Source organism: Tetrao urogallus (assembly GCF_951394365.1).
Source record: "Tetrao urogallus genome assembly, chromosome: 4".
In the NCBI taxonomy this organism is placed as follows: domain Eukaryota; kingdom Metazoa; phylum Chordata; class Aves; order Galliformes; family Phasianidae; genus Tetrao; species Tetrao urogallus.
This window is the reverse complement of record NC_136817.1, coordinates 54,109,977-54,131,214: the sequence shown is the minus strand read 5'-3', so window position 1 is coordinate 54,131,214 and position 21,238 is coordinate 54,109,977. Positions and strand designations below refer to the sequence as shown.

General features: G+C 41.4%; 1 protein-coding gene across 5 annotated transcripts in view; it reads right to left on the bottom strand.

The window, feature by feature from the left end:
* The window catches only part of PPARGC1A (PPARG coactivator 1 alpha), a gene marked incomplete at both ends in the record, with an annotated part of 341,292 nt that overhangs the window by 40,402 nt on the left and 279,652 nt on the right, over positions 1-21,238 (bottom strand). For 3 of the 5 annotated variants that reach the window (XM_079535023.1, XM_079535024.1, XM_079535025.1), the window contains one exon: positions 15,411-15,590. In XM_079535023.1, coding sequence (XP_079391149.1) covers positions 15,411-15,590 — 180 coding nt within the window. Of the gene's footprint in view, positions 1-15,410; positions 15,591-20,082; positions 20,203-21,080; positions 21,129-21,238 lie in introns of those variants that run through there. The other 2 variants (XM_079535026.1, XM_079535027.1) reach the window with 2 other exon arrangements.

Below are 21,238 nucleotides of genomic sequence, written 5' to 3'. Positions count from 1 at the left end.
TCATGTTCGGCGGAAATCAGACAGCTTATTGGCTTAGCTTGTTAGGCCAGGTTAAAGGGATGCGATGCTGAAAGGCTCTTACAGAAGCTTACCCTTGGACTAAAAATAGCAGGCACTAGAGAATTATCTTAAATACTACCAAACTTGTTCTGCGCTGTGAATGCAGATAACTGTAATATGTTTCCATTTTTGGTAGTTTTACAGCTTTTTTAAGTTATGCTTGCTTTAGCTGACTATTTAATTAGTTTCTGATTCTATTTGCCACTTTTTCCTCTCAAAGATATAGCCTGAGGGGTACTTTGCCTATGAATCCTTTGTATTTAGCAGTGTTGCTATTGTTAACATCTAATGAGCTGTTGGATTTGCCAAACACTCAGTATAGGTACAAACGCTTCTTTGAAATATAAATGTTTAACACATAGCAAATAGCAAATCAAAAGATACTCCAATGCTGCATCCTCACTCTCATTGCATATCTCATCAAAAGGGAATAAAAATAAAAATCTGCTTTATTGCGTTTAATTCTGAAATTCCAAACTGCATATCTGAATGAGATATTTTTAGCTCACAGAGCAGGCCTTTAGAAGAAAACTAAATGTTATTTGGTATTGTAAGAGGACTCATATCAGCAAGGCTCCATGGTCCAACATGCTGTCCTGCCAGCCAGACTGTGGAGCTGTTAATAACCCACCTTGGGTAAGGCCAATTTCTAGAGACAAATGCTGTGCAAGGTCAAGCTAAAACCCAACTCTGCAGCCCAACTGAAGCTTCTTCCCCTGTTAGGCAGATATCTCATCTGACTGCTGTGGAGCTGGCAGAGCTTGTCCTCTTAGACACCATCTTTCTTTGACTCGCGCAAGGTGAGAAATGTTTTTGCTCTTAAGTAGTGGAGGAATTCTCAGAATCCCTCACTACACATATACCTGGTGCCTTTATAAGCTAAAGCATAGTGGCATAACCTAGCCACATGTCTTGCAACTGCCATTAGAGCCCTCCATACATCTTCATTTGGGAAGCAAGTTTTCTCTTTGAGTCAGGAGTTGAGTTCACAGCCTCTCTGTCAAATAAATGCTGGGCTGCTGAGCAAGCCCTGCCTCAAAAACATTTCAGCCATCTATTCCTCAACCCTGTCTTCCCTAGTCAGGCAGTACAAAAAATACTCTGCCTTCATTATTGTGATTAACATTACTATCCATCTCCCACAATTTCAAATTTCTACTGCTTTAGCATTACTCTGGCACTATCAAGACAACAGTGCTGTTGCAGACTCCAGCCACATCATAAGGGAAAGGATCTGCACAAAGAATTTACAGTTTAAGCAGACAAGACGAAGAAGGGAGGATTTGAATCCTCGCTTTATAGCAGGGGATTTGATGCACAGAGAGAAATCAATTTCTCCATGTCACAGGAAGCCCATGGGCACCCCAGTCTGAATGGACACAACAGAACACAGGGAGTCACACGGATCTCCCATCCTGGAGATGCCTGGATGAATAGTAGTAGTATATTCAGAACAGCAGCACATTGCAGAGGAGAGAAGTTTGAGCCAGTGGGAAGAAGCATGGTCACAACTGAGTTCAGAAGAAAGCATTTGGAATGTATGGCTTAATGTGGTCAGCTGGAGCCAACTCTCAGAACACAGGAGGCTATAATAAAACAGTAACTCACAGCAAGTGCCTTGGAAAGACTAAGGGCTCACAAAACATATTGTTTAACTGGAGTATTCAGTTTTCTCCTTGCATAAATTCCTTTGGAAAGATAAAAATATATATTAAAAAAATAATTTATTAACGCCTGACCACGTTCCAGACAGAAAAAGATTAAAAAAAAAATAATGAGAGAGAGAGAGAGAGAGAGAGAGAGAAACCACTACTGCGTTGCTGCTCACTTTTTACTTAATACTTTACTTGATTTCTTTTGCTAGTGAAGCTACTTCTGCTCTTTCTGGCTACAGTTTTAATAGCTCAAGCTCAGAGATCTGCTGTTAGGATCCTGCTGAGCTGAAGTAACATTCAGAGACATAGCACTTGTCTGTGGACTTCCCTATGTAAGATCATCACCCACCACAGCCTGCAAAGGTCGTTAAAAAGCCCATAGGAAGTCAGACAACAGCAGTGGAGGAAGAAAGTGTCTTTGGCACAGGATCAGGGATAAAATACTTTCACAAGGGTATTTGTGGGATATCAGGCCAAGTGAATTGGAGTTAGTATGAGGAATTATGCCATTAACACCAGCAACAGATTAAGTCCTGATGATTTTCCTTGTGTATAAGGTGGAAGAAGACAGGGTAGATATTGTGTGTTTATTGAAGCGAGATAAGATATAATCTAACCAAATCATGGAATGCAATTTGGGAAGATATTCAAAGAGTTATAGAGTCTGAATTAGCAGGTTTGTTTAATACCTATTGGTGCAATTATGTCCTGATGCAAAACAATTATTGGATTCCAGAAAGGAGAACATCAAGTGAAGTGGCCCTAATCCTTCATTAGCTGAGTAGCACTTGGGGCCAGGAAGGACACCTGCACATACCCAAGAGTAGAAATCAAGAAGTAGGAGGCAGACATCTCCAAGAATTTTGGAGTGTCCAAATTTGGCACAGGGAGATGCATTTTCTCTGCACACAATTCAGATGGCTTCAAATATTTACATAGCTATATTTTGTAGGGTCTCTTTCTAGTTCTATGAGCCTTTTGACTCCTTTGCTATTGAAAATAAACCTGTTATACCACACTATTGTTCTTACACCTTCCTCGCACAGTTATTTGGATAAGGCCTTTTCCATGAGAATAGTTTGGCAGCCAAAGTTAAAAAAGATGCCATTCTACAACAGAACAAAGCATTTCTAATAAAAATTGAAGCCATGCAAAATTTGACCGAGATCTCATCTTAAGGCATCTCAGGAGAACCTCAGCTAACTCGTGTATGGTTCCTATGTTAAATGCAGTAGTTTGCAATGAAATCTGCTATTAGTTTTTGAGGTCAGACAAACTCCTCTCTCATATTTGACTCTCTGGGGTTAAAAATGATGAGGATTAATAAGGAGTAATGTGGACTACCTCCAAATTCTCACATTTTCATAAGGATTTCTTTTTCTTTTTCTTTTTTTTTTTTTCCATTTGGGAATACACCAGTATGGTTAGTCAGGGATTTGAAATAACAGTGGATAATGAGTCTTGGTCAAAAACAACTAGAGAATACAACGCAGTTCTGGACGATACATTCAAGGAATTTCTTTATGAGGGCTCTTTCAAAGACTGATTTGGGGGAAGAATTGGGAAAACCTAGCCATTCTGTTGAAAGGAATGGAAGGGCAATGAGTACTACTGTAGGATCTTTTTTTTGCTGACTCAGTGAAGACACATTTGTCATTCAAAGCCAAATTAGAAAAGGGCATGGATCATGCTACATAGATGCTCAGTCTCAGTTATCAGGCAGGTACAGGCAGCTTCCAACACATCTACCTCCAAGTGCATCTAAAAAAAAGGCAATCTCTTTTGGTGGATGTGGACAGAATGTCTTTGTCAAAATTTCAGTTTGAGCAAATATCGCAAAGCGGTTTAGCACGGGGAGGATTTGTTCCTGCAGAAATTGACACAAATTCCTTTAGGACAGGGGCAGCCACCCCAACTGCACAGCTCGGATTGCCAGGAGATAGAATTAGGGAAACTGGAAGATAACACTGTGGCCTAATGTAAACTCTTAAATCTGCTGTAAACAGAGTGGTAACATTGGCACGCAATAAAACTGGTATCTGTCATTGCACTTCCACAAGCAGGTGTAGGAAAGGACAAGAAACATGAGTGGATTTTTGCTCATCTCTATGCATTCTGATCAGGAAAAAAAGTATGCTGAGAGAAGCTATGGTAAATAGCTGACATTGTATTAATGGAGGGCAAGCTGGAATGATTGCATAGTGGAGAACAATGTGAGGTCAATTGCAAAGGTTGAGTTCAGGTTCCTGTTAAACAAGTGGTGCAACCTGGAAACGCAAACTTGAGAAGGCAACATTCCTAGACTTTTCAAGTTGGACTGACAGAACAGTTTAGCATGCACAGGAACCACTTTCTAAAAGCCTTCTGACATTCCTGCTGGGTCAGGCCACATCTTCAAGAGCACACACACACAGAAAAAAGAATTGGCCTTCTGTGGCCTATGAGCTGTAATCATCAGCTTTACTACATCATTCCCTCCACCATTTTCCCTGTGTTCTTTCAGGACTCGCTTGTTCCCACTCAGAAGAAAGCCTGAGAGAACCACTAATACAGAGCAAGAACTAATAAATCCACCCAGAACATCAGTCAGCTCTATGCAGAGACACGCTTTTGGTCCTCTAAGAGCTAATCCTGATTTGTGTGTATAAGCAACATATCAGTGCTAACAAGCCATTTCTGCCTAGTTAAAAAGGGAGCAAAGAATCATTCCAATACCAGCATTTTTCAGCTGATGAAAACTAGTCTCTTTTTTTTTTTCCCTTCATTGTTATTAGGTCTGGAGATAAACAAGTCTCTATGATGGGATGTACTAGCTAAGGCAGCTTTTCTACAGGTTTGTTAATTACGTCGATGCAGACAGCATCTCCTAGCTGGGTTGAATGTAAGAACTTTATACCCGGAAAAGAATATGGTCCTGATCACAATCAAGAAATCTGGTATAGCAACTACTAAATGACCATCTGAAAGCAGTGCAATTAATCTTAGTTTATGGGATATAATTTTCAGGAGAGTTAGATATCTATGACTAGTTTAAAAAGTAAATGCACAAAGAAGTAATGTGCCACCAGAATTGTAACAAAAAAGATTGCATGGAAAGTTATGCATTATGGATGATTTAGCAATATCATAGATAGCAAAGGCTCCAGCAAAAAGAGTGAAATCATCCCTGTCTTCACATTTGTTGGCGGAATTTTAACAAGGGGCTCCTGGGAGCTCTTGGGGGCTCCTCCATGGCTCAACAGACAAATTAACTCATCAAAAGGAAGTTAGGGATGATTAACTAACAAGAGCCCCCTCCAGCCCATAACTGGCACATGGTTATTTCACCCAGATGGTGTTCACCTATGTGAAACTGGTAATGACAGTTTCAGATCAGATTTACAGAAAAACAGAGATAATAAGGTGCTGCAAGAGTGACACGATAGGAGTTATTGGTCTGTGATGCTCTAGACTGTGCCAGAGGCAGCAGAGCTGTTTTGTAATGTTAGGCTCTGTTTTGTAATGCTATCCTCTCTGCCCAAGAGATTTCCTGCTGTAAATGGGAGACTCAGTCTCCAGAGAAGTATTTGACCTGACCCTTCCTATACGAGAGCGGGATCAACAGCAAGGAAAATGACAAGAGATAGCAACACTCTCCTCACATACAAGCCAGAACAGTTTGACACCTTTTTTCTGAAAAATGGATGAATGCCTTTGTAGCATTAAGGACTGTGAAATATTTTCTTATGCCTTAGGAAAAAAACCTAAGTTTTTCTGGCTCTTCTCCCGATGCAATTGAGGTGACAATTTGTAAGATTTTGCCTAGTATCTTCATACAAGTATGAAGAGTGCTTGTTGGGCTTTTAAGGACAGATAATACAGCAAATAAAATTCACATCAGTCCCAATGGAGAGAAATGTAAGCACAAAACCAGAAAGAGAATTCCATTAAAAAAAAAAAAAAAAAAAAAGCATACATTTTCACAAATATGTAGAGATAAATGCCTACAGCTCATTTTGAAGGTGCCCAGAGGGTCAAATGTCTTACAGGGCACAACCAATCAGATCACAGAATCATAGAATGACTTTGGTTGAAAGGGACTTCAAGGATCATCCAGCTCCAACCCCTGTGCCACAAGCAGGACCACCAACCTCCATACCTGATACTAGAGCAGGCTGCCCAGGGCCCCATCCAACCTGGCACCTCCAGGGATGGCACATACACAATCTCTCTGGGCAGCCTGTTCCAGCATGTTACCGCTATGTCTGTAAAACCCTCTGACATCCCAATGTCAGTAAGCACGTACTAAAATTTTTGTATGTTAAAATAATTACCTCTTACTGCAAAAAACAATTGCATTTTTATGCATTTAAATAAACGCTCTCCTGAAGAGGCACAAGGTCCTCCCCCTTGTTCTCCAGCCTGTACAGTGGATCACATGATATCCAGGTGCTGCTAGTTAACTTACATGTATTTTAAAAAGTCCTTTTAAAACTCACATCATATCTGATTTTCACAGAAGGTCACTGACTGCACTGTGGAAGCACACAAACCCACAACATTCTCACCAAAGCCAAAATCCCAGTGGGAAGTCTCACTTCCATCACATTAATTACCTCTTTCCTCGACTGCAGATCCCAAATTGCTGTCACTCCTTAAATAGCAACCTGGGAGAACAACAACTAGTTTTCACTTTTTTTTCCCCACAAAGGTTTAGAGAATTTTCAAAAGCAATTTTGAGTTCCCCTCAGGAGATAGGACCATTCATGAGGAAATGCCCATTACTTCCTCTAGCAGCTCATAGGGAAGGACATTCCTCTCATCACCCCCATCTTCTAGATGTTATCACCACTTCCTTGAAATTAATCTCTTGGGTCAGAAACAAATTTGTCACCCAATTTCTCTATTTTCAGGCAAGTGCATCTCCTGTAGGAGAGATTTGCAGCCCACCAAGCCACTTGATGGACCACTGCTCTGAACCCCTCTGAGGATTTAATACCTCTGAGCACTCAAGGAGCAGCTGTGACAACAGATAGAAGTAGGGAGGAGTAGGAAATTTTCTGCCTGTTCGCCACCTATAACCTTGTAACGTGATTGGAAGGGCCAATCCTCCTAAACTTTATCTGATGAGCTAGATGGCTGTAAGCAGTTCAGGCAACTCAAAGCTGCCATAAATTAACAACTCTACCACTGGAAGCCAACACTGCAGTTCCTAATAGAAAATGCTCCACTCTTCTGGCATCCTCTTAGCCATTAGGCATACCACTATGGGACCAGCACTCTGTTGTGTTACTTACAGTAAAGCACAAAAGCACACATGTGAGTGAGGAAATGTGTTAATTCACTGCATTGCATAGCTAAGACTTCATAACAACACCAAAATATCAGTAGGTTTGGATTTTTTGCTTTCATAAACAAAATCCAGTGATTGCTCATGCAGTAAAGAGCAAACTCCAAACATGGCCCTTCAGACTTATCATCACCGCAAAGTGCTAATTAATTCCTCAATCACTACAAAGAAAGGCTGTTGTTCTGTGTTCTCAGAACTGATATCCAGCCAAAGCCATCACCTATGTGTCCCTAAGGGGCTGCTTTCCATCGAGACCTGAAGCCAGCCTTCATGGCTGAAAATCCATGTATATGCAGATTGATTTCTCTGCCCATCAACACTGCAATTCGTCACTTGTAAACTTAGGCACATGCATAAAATTTCCAAAATAAAAAAAACAGACACCAGAGGAAAAGTCTCAAAAAACTGGCAGGCAGCAATGTGGCAGAAATGCTGCAAATTTCTGGTGCACCTGGTTATTAACCACAGCACTGTAACAGGAGCTACAGGTGGGTAAGATCTCAGAGACACAGCCAGGCAGATGCATGGGGTTCCTCTTTTCTCCTTTCACATGGAAAAAGTACACAATTCAATACCAAAACCTTCTCCTGCAACTAATTTGCTCTATATGCAATTTCCTCCCCCTGACCTACACATGTACAATAGGTTAGCAGCAGTACGAAAAAAAAAATTTGAAATTAAACTTTACTATGATTTTATCATTCTGTAATGGCATGGACTTGAGCTAATGTTAAGTGGGATGGGGCAACAGGAGAAGAGCATGCCAGGGTTAAGATGGAACGTTTAGTAGCAATTAGCAATGATGCACAGTACAAAAATAGCCACAATAATTAAAAAAAAAAAAAAAAAAAAAAAAGAAAAAAAAAAAAAAAAGAAAAAAAGAGGTTACACTAGAAGTAAAACCATTAAGGGAAATAAATTTAACAGTTTGGCCAATTAACATTTCTTTAAGAAAGGCAAACTTTCTGTTGTTGTTAAACAAATGGGGAAGTAGAAAAACAGGAGAGCTCCATCGAAAATATTTACTTCACACTAGCAAAGACTCAAGCGAGCATTTTTCCAACAAAAGGCAGAGCCACCATCCCACTTTTTTGTGACCCCCTCTGCAGTTCTAGGGAGAAAATATTTAGTTGAACATTATCGTAAGCCAGAATATGGCTCTATTTATGTGACAAGTTGACAACATACAATTTCATGCTTGTTGAACTGATCTGTGTTATATATTCACTGCAAATATTATGAAGTCTCACCATTATAAATATGAAACTGTATACACTTATTCAAAATAACTTCTGCAGTAGCAATTTATAGCTTGGTTGTTTGCGTGCATATGAAGTCCAAATGCTACCTTAAAAAGCTGCATCTCACTAAAACAGATGTGGAGTGTGACTGTGACCAAAGTGGATTTAAGATGACCTCTGTGAAAGGAGGCTATTACATTTTTGTCTGTATGGCAGCTGACACCAGTTTGTATTTAGATATGTAGCCAGTGGGAACACAGTGTCCTTAAGGGCTCGTTTTAACATGGGCCAAGACATTCGTCTAATGACCTAATTAGCTTACTACTGTTCTGCTAAGCACTATGCCTCCCTCTGCAAAAAGGACAGGTACTCAGCTGAGGGCAGACACGGCAGCATCTGAAGCCCAGGCTGCTGCAGGTGAATTCCTGGCAGAGCAGTGAAATATCTCCTTAATGGGAGTGTGGAGAAGATCAGTTGCATTTTCTTGATCACACGCCTGGGGAATGGTCTTGGTGGCCTCATACATCAAACAATAAGCTCTCAAAGCGATTGGTTGTTTTTTTTTTGTTTTTTTGTTTTTTGTTCATCTGGGAGTTCTTTCCTGCCTGAAGGTTTCAACCAATGTGTGAGGCTCTTGCACAAAAATAGAGGCAAGTTTAGACAGTCTGCAGTTTGTCCAATCAGGAAAAAAAAGAAAGAGCAGCACACTCAATATAGGACATTTGCATAAATTTTTTCCAATTACATAGCAGCTGGATTGAGTGAAATGAACTCCATTTACTGCTTGAGCATTTTAAAATGTCAGCACAGCTAGCCACAGACGTAGTTTACATACACCTTCCACACAGACGTAATGCTATTGGACTGGGCTCCTATTTAGTATGGGCAGAAATCTGAGTCAGGCCAGAGGCATTTGCAAAGGTAACGCATTCAAATGCTATGAAACTTGACACTGCTCTATTAGGAATATAAAAATTCTTGCTCCCTTGCCCAGTCTCTTCCCCTGGAATTGAGGGCCTTCCTTCTACTCTCAAAAACTGTCTTTATGATACACTGTTACCTTTCATTGTTCTTGCAAAGTTTCCTATCCCAAATCTGCATCTTCAGCCTTTGATGTTTATTTTTGTTTTAAACCTACAATGTTGTTTGTTTCCCTATTAAACCAATCCTGTAACCACATACTGTACATTCATTTCTCTGGGACCTCGGTAGCTCTTATCTGTTTGCTTTTATGATCTCTTATGAAGTGCTAGGAATAGCAATTTGCAGCGCTGTTTGTAAAGCCATCTCAGACTGAACTCCTTCCCCTTTTTTGTCATACAGTGATACTCTCAGCAGTGAAATCCCATTTGCCATAGAAGAATTTCATTACAGGATGCACTTTAGAGGGACACAAGTTCCAAAGTGTCTTGTATGTGCTTATCATGTAAAACATTTAATGTGCATTAATCTGAATTTCAAAAAAGGACTTCCTGGAGCAGCAGCCTACATGTTGGTATGTCCTGCGTTACCTCTGATTCACTGACACGCTGCCCGCCCCATGTTACTGCCCAGAGCTATTTAGTTTCTTTTCTCTAAGGCCACAGACATGCTGCTATGCTGTTCACACAATCTCAGTTCTTTTAAGCACTTTGATAAGCTTTATTCTGCCATTATACCATCTATGCCATTAAGCACAATGTTTAAGTTCTATGTTAAATCACAATCAGTTCCTATTAACTGTTCCAAGCTCCTCGTTTTTATCAACAGTTACTTTATTAAATCCTTAATAATATAGATGGAATAGTTAGTTAATTTGTGTGTTGAGCCATGGATGTTAATTTGTAAACATAATAACATACTGCAATCATTTGCATAATAGCATTTTAATCTTTTTAGTAAAAGCTGTAATTCCCTACAAAGTACGCTGCAGAAGAAACTAAGTGACTATTGGTAATAATAAAAAAGGCCTTAAAATTCTGATCCTATTATAGTGTTGGAACATACCCAAACTGCTACCATAATCTCTGAAATGTTACTGTTCTCTGATTTAGGTGTCTGTGTCAAGAATAAAAATGAAGTATAACTGGTAGCAGTAGACTATTTCCTAAATGTAATTTAGTATTCACTAAGCACCAGCACTTTGCAAATAGCTCTGAGGCTTTCCTTCAAAGTTCAGAGCTCTAGTTATGCATATTGTGTGAGGTACACCATGCAGCTCACCTCCAGACTTTGTTGTGCTGAATAGATGGCTATGATAAATCATGCAGATTTGGCATTGAAGGGCATCAGCCATCAAGGGTTTGACTACTATGTCTTTTTGTCCCTAGAGATTATATCTCCTTGAACTGCCTGCCCTGGGCTACTAGTTCTGGAGAAAATTAAAAAGTGGAAAAAATGCTAGGAGAGGCCAGTACAGAAAATCTATACAGGCTCAGTTCTCTGGAAACCCATTAACACCAGTCACAAGACAGGCAAAGAAAACATTCGTCGTTGTTTAAAAGTCAGGCCAAGTCATTTTACGCAAGATCTGGTAATTCATTAATCAATCTGGCTGCAAACCTTGAATGAATAACCTGAAATAGTAAAAGAGACTGGCAGCATCACAGAATGTAAGAGACTCTACAACATGAACCATGCAATTACCCCGGTGACGTTTAGGGCTCCCCTCCATAATCCTCATCCTCCTGATGCAAACCCTTCCAAATAAGAAATCATTAATCCCTATGAATTTTCCTGCTCCCGGAACTAAGAGAGTATGAATCTTTCTCTCCTCATATTCTCACTGCTTATAAAGCAGCATTTTTGGCAGCCTAGAATAAAATATAGTAGCCAATTCAGGCTTTAAAAAAAATATGGCCCTGAAAAGTAACCTGGGCTACACCTATGCAAAACAACTAAAAATAAAGTCATCAAATATGTTGAGCATTTCTCTGGAGCACAGAATTATGTAAACAACAAATCCACAGATAGGCCAGCAACTGTGGTTTTCTGAAGTCTTCTGAAAGGCTAAAAGTGTGCTTTTTTCAAATATGAGAATAGCACAGTTACAGATATTTTACACAAGTTCATTATACTTTAATAGGCAATTTTCTATCTATAGAAGAGGTTATAGGTTGCATTTCTCTTTACCTCAATTGAGCTATTTGTAAGTAATGCCAACAAAGAGATATATCCACTGTGCAGATACCTTATCTTTCCAAAATGTTAGACGTGGGTCATAAATAATTTTAAATATGACTAACCTTCTCTGATAGAATATGGTACATTCGAAGAAGCCTCAGGGGACAAACTCTTTCCATTCACGTTACATCAAGTTCTACAGCTCACATAGCACCAACTTGAAGAAAGGAAACCTAACCATTTTGATTTTCTAACATAAGCTGAATCGATTTGTCACAAACACAATTTTTTAAGGGCTGGTTCTTTGCAAAAACAAATAAAGAAGGTGAACGAAGCAGTGAAATGTCCACATAACTGATCTTGGGTGACTTGTTAATTATATAGTTCCACAAACTTGTGACAGTAGAGAGTAGCCTTAGGGGAATGAACCCCTTCATTCTGTATTTCCATACTCAGAATAAGAGTCAAACAAAAATAGGTGACAAACTGAAGTTACGAACCTGTGAACAGAAGGAAATCAACTAATTGATAATATGCACATACACAGACACAGGTAAGAACCAGTGTGTTGGGGCAAACAGGACAGGTTGGGTTCAGGATCCTGCACAGTCACGTGAGCAGAATAAGGCAGCAATGAGTGAGTCACTTCTGCAAGACACTTCAGTGTGCTTCAGTGCTGGACTGAAGGCCAATATCTCACCACACCTAGGCAGATGTGGGCAGGGACTTATACTCAACAGTTACATGCTATCTAGACTAATTGGAGCTTTATCTCGTTTGGCTCCTAGCTGCTACCATAACTATTAATAATTTCTCATCCATGAGACTTGAGTGCTAGTGGAGTTATCTAGGTTTGTTGGCGCTCAGTTTAAGCAAGCTTCTAGGAACATGAGTTGCAGAACGCCTGAAAATTCAAAATGCTAAAATATAGCATTTCTTAAAATATTTACCAAAAAAAAAAAGAAGTGTACCATCTTGAGTGTGATTTTTGAACATAGGCCCTCACCCAGACAAAAGTGTACTACATTCATAACTTAAAGGAGAGTGTGCTTCATTCAAGGTTAGGTTTTGCAATTAACACTGCATGGCTTGTTCAATTAACACTGTACTTGTGATTCCCGACATTATTCACCATTCTACTTCTTTCCCTTGCAGTCCAAAGAAATTGCATTTCTATTTTCAAATGACTAGGCCTTATCTGGAAGCTTAAGTTAAATAAAACTTATTATTCCCACAATGATATGAGAGTTTTTTGATTTTTTTTTTTTTTTTTTTTTAATTTTAAAGTTATTTATGATATTTTCTTCAGAAAGAAAAGCCAGTGTGGATCGATATGGAAAAATCCAGAGATTACCAAATGGGAAACTTTAGTTCTCTGATTTAAAACAAATAGTTCCTTGCAGAGTATCTGAGATAACCTCTGGAGAAAGAACACATCTTGTTCTGTTCTTGAGCACCCCCAGTCGTCACATTACAGAGCAGCAGAGAGAAGAAATAGTGCTATGTATCCAGCTGCACAATGGAGAATGGGGACAGGGTTAATGCATGGGAGGAGAAAATAACTGTTTCATTACCATCTTCCTGGGCCAAGCAACAAATAAATAGCAGTACAGCACTACGAAACTGAAAACTCTTGCCCTAGCACTGCAGTATTGCAAAACGCTATTAGAGAACAATTTGTCCTTGCAGTAAGGTAAGCATGGACCAAACTGTGCTGTCAGAGACAGTGAGGCATCCTATAACCGAAGTTTGTGGGTGCAAGGAAAGCCAGGAACTTATGGAGAGGACAACAGAATTCACCAGTTAGGAAAGAAGTTACATATTTCATTTCCAAATCATTGTTCCCGGCCTACCAGTTGCTGCCTAGATGCATCCCCTCCAGCTGCATGGCACCTATTTCTTCACATTCGGGCTGCTCATCTTCAAGATGCACCCAGACCAGTGAGGTTCCTGAAAAGACCAGTACCTCCTTGCCATCACATTCCAATAAGGTTAGGTACCAGCCTGGATGCTCATCTCACTGCCTGTGACATGCTTTGATTTTCAGAACTGGAACTGTCTCAGGTAGGGAGAGATAATTACTATCCAAGTAATACAGACAAATCATCACTATATATACAAGACAATTTTGTATGTGGTGGCTTTGGCCACTACTGCAGACAGTGCAGTGCAGCACACGACCAGGTAGAAGCCTGTGGTCAAGTTCCAGCGTTTCTACTGGAACAGTTTGTATGCTTCAAGACGATGGATGCTTTATTATATTACTTATCAGGAACTCAAATTTTGACAGTCTATCTTTCCCTGATTCTTCCAAAAGAAAAATGCCTCTGCATTTGGCTTTTGATGAATGAGGAAAAATACATATCCTCAGTTACAACAAAAGCAAATCCTCTCCATGCAGTGCTAATTCTGTTCTCAGCTGAAAGTGTGTCACCCGTCCTGCTGCCAGCCTGCTACTGACCACCAAAAACTGACACGCGTCAAGCTATAATTCATGTGGGGGTGCCACTGAGATTCAAGAACACAGCATCTTTTTGAAGTTTCATAAACTGTGATGTGGAACATTATAAAACTAATGAACGGAGGGGGTCAAAGCATTTTGGTTTGAATAAAATTATTTACAAACCATTTTGGTGTGAACTGTAGGAAGATTGAATACAGATGGCCAGCTCCTATCATCAGCTACACTGATAAGTATAAATCCAAAGTAACCTTATCAGCACCAGGGAGGTCACCATGAGTTTATAACTGTATACAAAAAAGAAGAATTTCATTCAGGACATCCTAGGCAAGATATATTTTACATTCAGAAGCATTTTACTACACTGTGGCAGTTAATCTTTTCCAGCTATTAAGCTGCAGAGTGATCATCTGGGGCTTCCCCCAGCAAATGGGGCTGGCTGGACTTCCTGGGTCAGCCATGGGAAGGGCGGCCCCAGCCCCTTACTGCTGCATAAGGTCTTTCTGCCAGCTAATCAGTTTATTGCCCAATTTCCCAGCCTGTGTACGATCTACTACATTTTTATCATAGAGAGAAGGTGGCTAAAGGGTCTGGGAGGACCAGCAGTCCATCGTTATGGGGTGGCGAATCATGAAGGTTTGACACAGTGAAAGAAAGAAGACTGGAGACAGAGATAAAGAGACTGCAACCTCCTTCTGCACACCCTGAACCCCAAGGCAATATTTTAAAGAAGACATTTAAATCTGTCCTTCAGCTTTAAGACTACTTTCCACCAGGAGAACTGCGAAACATCCCACACCATCAGCAACTATCAGCCCTCTCAGCTTTGTCTGTCATATCTACCCATTTCCTTTCCCCCACTCAATCCAAGAGGACCTTTTCATTTGTATGCAAAATGTCTTGCACTGCAATGCTACAAGTGGCAATTTTTGATGCAGTGAAGACCTTCAGGAATCACAGAATCATAGAATAGCTTGGTTTGGACAGGACCTTAAAGATCACCTGGCTCCAACCTCACTACCATGGGCAGGGCTGCCACCCACCAGACTGAGCTGCCCAGGGCCCACCAAACCTGGCCTTCTATGGATGGGGCATCCACAACTTCTCTGAGCAGCCTGTGCCAGTGCCCACCACAGGAAACAGGCACTGGCCCCAGCTCTCCATCAGCCAACAGCTGCCTGCACTCTGCTCCTTTCCAGGGAGTGCAAGAGGAAAACAGCAAACAGGTTTCAACTTTTGTTTTTCCTCACCACTGACAATTGTGCAACTCCTCCTTGTTACGCCACAGTGCTGTGTACTTTAGGCACTCTTCATCCATTTCCTTTCAAAAATCAAAACTTCCATTTAATTCTTTTCAAGGTTGTTTTCCCCCCCTCTCCAGATCACAGGCCTGCTTTTGATCATGAGGATTAAAGGCACCAGGCGGAACCTGTAACGCACATCACCACGTTTGCTGTTTCTTAATGAGGGAAAGATAGTAAAACCACTGCCCACCAGGCTAAAGAAAAAAAAAAAAAAACCACAACCAAAAACATGGATTCACTAAAATCGCCTTCCCTTACCTCAAAGATGTTGGCAGGCTCATTGCTGTACTGGCTGGAGATGACCTCAGACTGGTCGCTGTACCACTTGAGCCCCCCCAGGAAGCTGTCTGCATCCAGGTCGTTCACATCTAGTTCGGAGAGGTCAAGTTCTGGGAGGTCTGGGCAGAGAGGCTGGTCTTCACCAACCAGAGCAGCACACTGCAGGAAACAGCAATGTAGAAACAGTTTCATTAATTGCCAGGAATCTATTAACTTTAATATCATGTGATAAGAATTAAGCCTCGATTAAGCTATAGCACAGGGTCACCAGAATTGTTTTCTGGAATTAAAAAACCACACTAACTATTAGATCTTTTTTAACACTGGACAGTTATGCAAAAAGGAGGGAGAAAGAGGAGGGCATAATCCGTAATAGGAAGGCACAAGCTGCCTTCTCTATCATGTCTCTGTACAGGAACAGTGAATTTCCTTTTCCCTGTAGCCTTTGACAACAATAGCATCCAAAGGTTTATAAAACCCAACAGCAGAAGCCAAAGCGTGACCTTATTCTGCTGCTGCTTCAAAGCGAACCAGTGAAGGTAGAAGTTACAGATGAATACCTCTGGGCAAGGTCTTTCCTGCATTTCCTGATGCATTCAGGTTATGGAGGCACAGCCTGTTACAGCCTTCAGCCCTGGAGCTAGCTCGCACTTTTGCTCTTCCAGATTCTTACCACAGTCCTCGAGGTGAGATATGATGGTGGTTGCCATATGGACAGAACAAAGCATGGAGTAGGGATTCTGCTATGTCATTTCCTCAGTGCCTAAATGGTGGGCAGATCTCAGCTACCCAGTTACAAAGCAGGGGCCTGGCTGGTGGGATGTGTTCTGAACATCCCTGTGCTCACCTCTGGGTGACAGGGGCAGTCAAGTCATTGCCCCAGGCCAGGACCTCCCATCCAGCCCCTAGCTGTCCCACGCTGATGGTGGCTGTGTTGAAGGACAAGAGGGTTTTTTGTTGCTTTTTTTTTTTTTCTCCAGCAGCCCCACAGCAGTCTGCTGCTGACTCAGCAATGCCAATGGAGAAGACCTGTGGAACACTTTGCTTTCTGTAGGGAACAAAAATCTCTTCAGCAGAGCAACATGTTTTTGCCTCCATGACTTGTGAACAGTGCAGTGATAAATAAAAATAAACTTGGAATAAGTATCCTTTTGTATGCTAGTATGAAGCTAGATAGAGTATTGACTGACCTACTAAGCAAGAAAAAAATTAATATCACACAGCCACTTTAGCATAGCAATTGAAATGTTAGGGTATCCATCAAACCCAATCCTTAATTATGGAAAACATGTAGGAACAGCTTGGCAAACAGTGGAGCCCCATATGTCAATGCCATTCGATAAAGCAATGCCTGCTGCACTGTACCATGCACCTTTAGAACCCACCTCCAGACTTCCACATTGACATGGAGATCCCACAAAACACCCTGCCACCCTTTACAGCTGACAGGCACTGAATGGTTAAAAGCCATAAGTTCAGCTGAGCCTAAATGCTTCCACAACAAGCACTTCACAAAATCACAGAACCATGGAATGGTTTGGCTTGGAAGGGACTTTAACAAACATCCAGTTTCAACGCCCTGCTGTGGGCACAGTTGCCACCCACCCTGCCTGCCCAGGGTCCATCCAACCTGGCCTTGAACACCTCCAGAGATCTCCGGGCAGCCTGAATAAAAACATTCTGAATAAAAAATTTCTTCCAATACTTAACCTAAATCTCCCCTCTTTTAGTTTAAATCTGTTCTCCCTTATCCTGTCACTACCAGAACATGTAAAAAGTCAGTCTCCCTCCTGTATGTAAGTTTTCTTTAATGGTGTCCCTCCAGAGCTTTCTCTTCTTCAGGTTGAACAAGCCCAACTCCCCCAACTTCTCTTCATAGGAGAGCTGCTCCAGCCCTTTGATCATCTTCATGCCTCCTCTGGACCCACTCCAACAGCTCCACATCTTCCTTGCTCTGGGGGCCCACTCACTGGGTGCTAAGGGATATCTCGAGCACACCCAGCCGGCAGGCTGTCCTCTGCTATCATCAGCTGCCTGGGTGCTTCGAACAATATCCCAACTTTGGATTGAAGTCAACTCAGAAAATACCACTTTCTGAAGAGAGCAGTCTGAGCGCAGTAACATCGTGTCCATCGCTGGGAATTGCTCAATATTCGTTATGCCCCTCTCCCAAGGACCGCCTTTCACAGCACGCGAGCGGGAGCTTCTGAAGGAGCATCTCATTGAGGGTTTGGCCTCCAGGAGGCTCAGCGGCTGGCAGCAGTGTGGCCACAAGCAGGGCTCCTGTGCTGGCACAAGAGCCAGTGCAGCTGTGCAGGCTGTAATTCAGCGATCAACTTCTATGTGTAGCAGGACGCTGAGCGATAACCACATAGCAGGCCGAGGGGTGAAGAACGAGGAGGCTGCAAAACAAGGCTCTGAAATAACACTTGCTTCTATTTCTGCTATTTAAGGAGCTGCAGAACTTCAAGAAGTCAAAATCTCACATAGGTCACTGTCAATGCATATATTATTATTATTGTTATTTTGGACACAGAAGAAAACAAATTGAAAAGGAGTAGTTCCCTCTTCTTTAGTGCTAGACATCATCTTCTAGCAGCAAACTTATAACGTAGATAGGACCTTTTCGAAACTTGGCCAAAATCTCCAGTTTCATTACAAGATAATCTAGTTTTTGACCAAACAGGTAGATTCTCAGCATCACTCACGTTTGTGTTGTGGAGGGCAGTAGTTTGTATCTGATGCCGCAGACTTGTAAAGTATCCTGCTGATCTGTTTATGCTTTCATTTGTAAAAATAGCTTCACTCTGCAAACTACCCACTTAAACATGTTATTTCTCAGTTACGTGTATTTTTAAGTTCTTACCATGGGTTTTTCAAGCAACATAAACAACTGTATTAAAAAAATTCTGCTCATCACAGCTTTCATTTGCCTATAATGACTGCAATGTCACTTAAAAAATGCAATTGCTGAAATGAAGTATATATGCTCTCGCCAATGTTGACATGATAATAAAATCAATGTTTCTGAATATGACATTATGTTTCTAATCTGAGACACATTAGCAGCAAGTGTTCCTGTTATTAATTTATATTTGGCCTTCGGATGATGCCAGATTTAACGCTCCAAGTCCTAAAACTGTCCTTATCTGACATGCTGATATTTACTGTTTGCTATACATCTGTAACAGGTGCACCTGCATCGCCAGAACGCAACCTACTGTATTCCCACTGTTACTGGATACTAGAGGTATTCTGTAACCACAGACTTAATTTCAGAGCAACATTTAGGAGGATAAAGCAGTCACTAAACACAAAAGGCTAACTACTGTGCGTTATTTCACTCCAACCGACTTTTTTCCCCTCTTAGTTCAGACGCAAACAATAAATTAGCTTAACTGCACTGATGATAATGAATCATTATAATTAAGTATAATTCCCCATTAACCTTTTGGACTTTTTTTTTTTTTGGGGGGGGGGGGTGGAAGGTGGCTTTGAAGGTAAATAAAAAAAGAAGAAAGAAAAAGAAAAAGAAAAAGAAAAAAGACTGGATTTGTGCCATATTAATTTTATATTAATGAAAAAATAATCTCCGTTTTATTTTAACAAGTTTTTCAAAGAGCCAAGGGGGTGAACCCAGCAAAGGAAGACTGATTTGCTACAAGGCGTGTCATGTGGGCTCTCTCTATCAATCCTTGCAACCTTACTGTACATCACCTTCATTAAACTGTGGAACACTGGGGACGCCGATCAGCAACGGCGATGCAGGCCTTTATTAAGCAGCGCACCGTCCTGTCATTATGGGAGTGAGAATCTAATACATTTTAAGTTGACAGCAAACATTAATGATTCAAAAAATGAAGGCAGCCTCCGGTACCTGCTGCCTGCAATCTGTGAGACCGGTAAAGGTGATCCCCAGAGCCAGCACAGCAGGCAGCACTGCTCCGCTGCTCCAGGAAGTGCCGTGCAGGAGCACGTTGCTAAAATCCTACCAACAGTTAACCCAGCACTACACCATTAATATTAAGATCAAATCTTTTCTTTTCTTTTTTTTTTTTCTTCTCTCCGCACTATGAAGAAGTCATTGACATAAATTATCCATTCTGTTACTAGCTTGAAATTACTGCAGGAACTCTAGTGATTAAAATAAATCTTCAATATTTCCATGTAAGCTGGTTCCCCAATCAGCTCCTTGCAGCATTAGGAATAATACATGATGGAAAAATGAAGCTCCAGCAGCTGAGACCCACGCTACAAGCCAGACAACAACCCACAGGATACTCCAGCTACTCAGAAACAATTAGGACTCTGGAGCCAGAAAGTCATCCACTTACAGCCCAGACTCGTAATAGCTACAGGACATATGAATTATCCATATCTATTCCACTTCACCAAGAAATCAAAACAAGATAAGAGCAATTACAATATGCAAACAGAAATCAGTGGATACAATGGCAAGCTGCAAATATTTAAAACATGACAAAAAGACTTAAGAACCCGCCTGCACGCTCTGCCAGATTGGAAAAAAACACAAGGAGAACGCTGTAACATTTTTACTTCAGATGGGTATTTGCCTGGCATGGACATCTTATTTAAAAGGCACTGCACAGAACCTGTTTCTCCCTCCCCTGTTGCCCAGGGGGAACATTACCAGCACTTATCCACTCGCAGCGGCAGGTCGGCTCCTCCAGCAGCTCTGGGTTTTGCCTTCCTCTCAATGGGGTCCACACAAAGTTTGCCTCGCTTCCCAAGTTGCCCAAACTTCCAGGTAAGGCTCCGTTCTGCCCAACACAACCATGCAGAAATCCTCACACCTCACTTCATCCTTCAGAGATTACCAGGGAGCTGCTTGCTTTTTGCTTTTCTTTTTTCCCTTTATGAATTGTAGCCAGCAGAAGCTGTGGGTTTGATGTATTGCCGTCTATTTTTACACAAGCGGCGGCGGCAGCAGCAGCAGCAGTTCACACAGTCCTGCATAAACTCTATTCTCACGGTTCATCCTGTTGTCTCTGCCGTACAGTGGGATTTAACCATTTGCTCGACTGCTTGTGCGGACTGAGCGCCCTGCCCTACAGGGCACAGCTACAGGGTGATTATTCCAACACCACGAGAAGCAGGAAAACAGCTACTTCCAGAAATCCCTTTTAAAAGCATCTAAAGCAAAACACCGGGGTGTTCATTCCCGTGTGGGGGTTTGAATCCTGCAGCTGATAAACAATGTGGAAACCTTCAACAGAGCAGAGTGAAACAAGCAAGGAAAATAGGAAGCCACTGGTTAATTTTAATTACTACATCATTTTTTTCTTTTTCTTTTTTTTTTTTTCCTTTTTGTAGAAAAAAGAAACGTTGATCTTATGCTAAACAAACATGGCATTTTTCCAACCAGGCCACTGAATGCCACTGAAAAGACTTCAGACACTGATTCATATCAATATCTTAGAGCATAAATATTGCATATGACGGGGAAAGCGAGCCAGAGGCACATGAAAATAGTTTCCAACTGCAGGAGATACCGATGACAGGAGCTAAGCTTTGATTTGCTCAAGGCATCGCAGAGTAACCTTAAAATAGCAAACTTAGTGGAGTTCAGATAAGATCCAGACTTGTTTGCAAAGTGCGCCCACAGCCCCTCTCCCACACCCTGCTCACCTCGATGTCACTCCATACAGAGTCCTGGTTGCACATGTCCCACGCCATCCAGCTCCCGAACCGCAGCAGTGCCACTCGTGAGGCGCAATCCAGAGCCGGGCAGGGAGCACACACGCATGCAGCAACGAGACCCTTTCTGAGAGTGAACTGAAGGCACC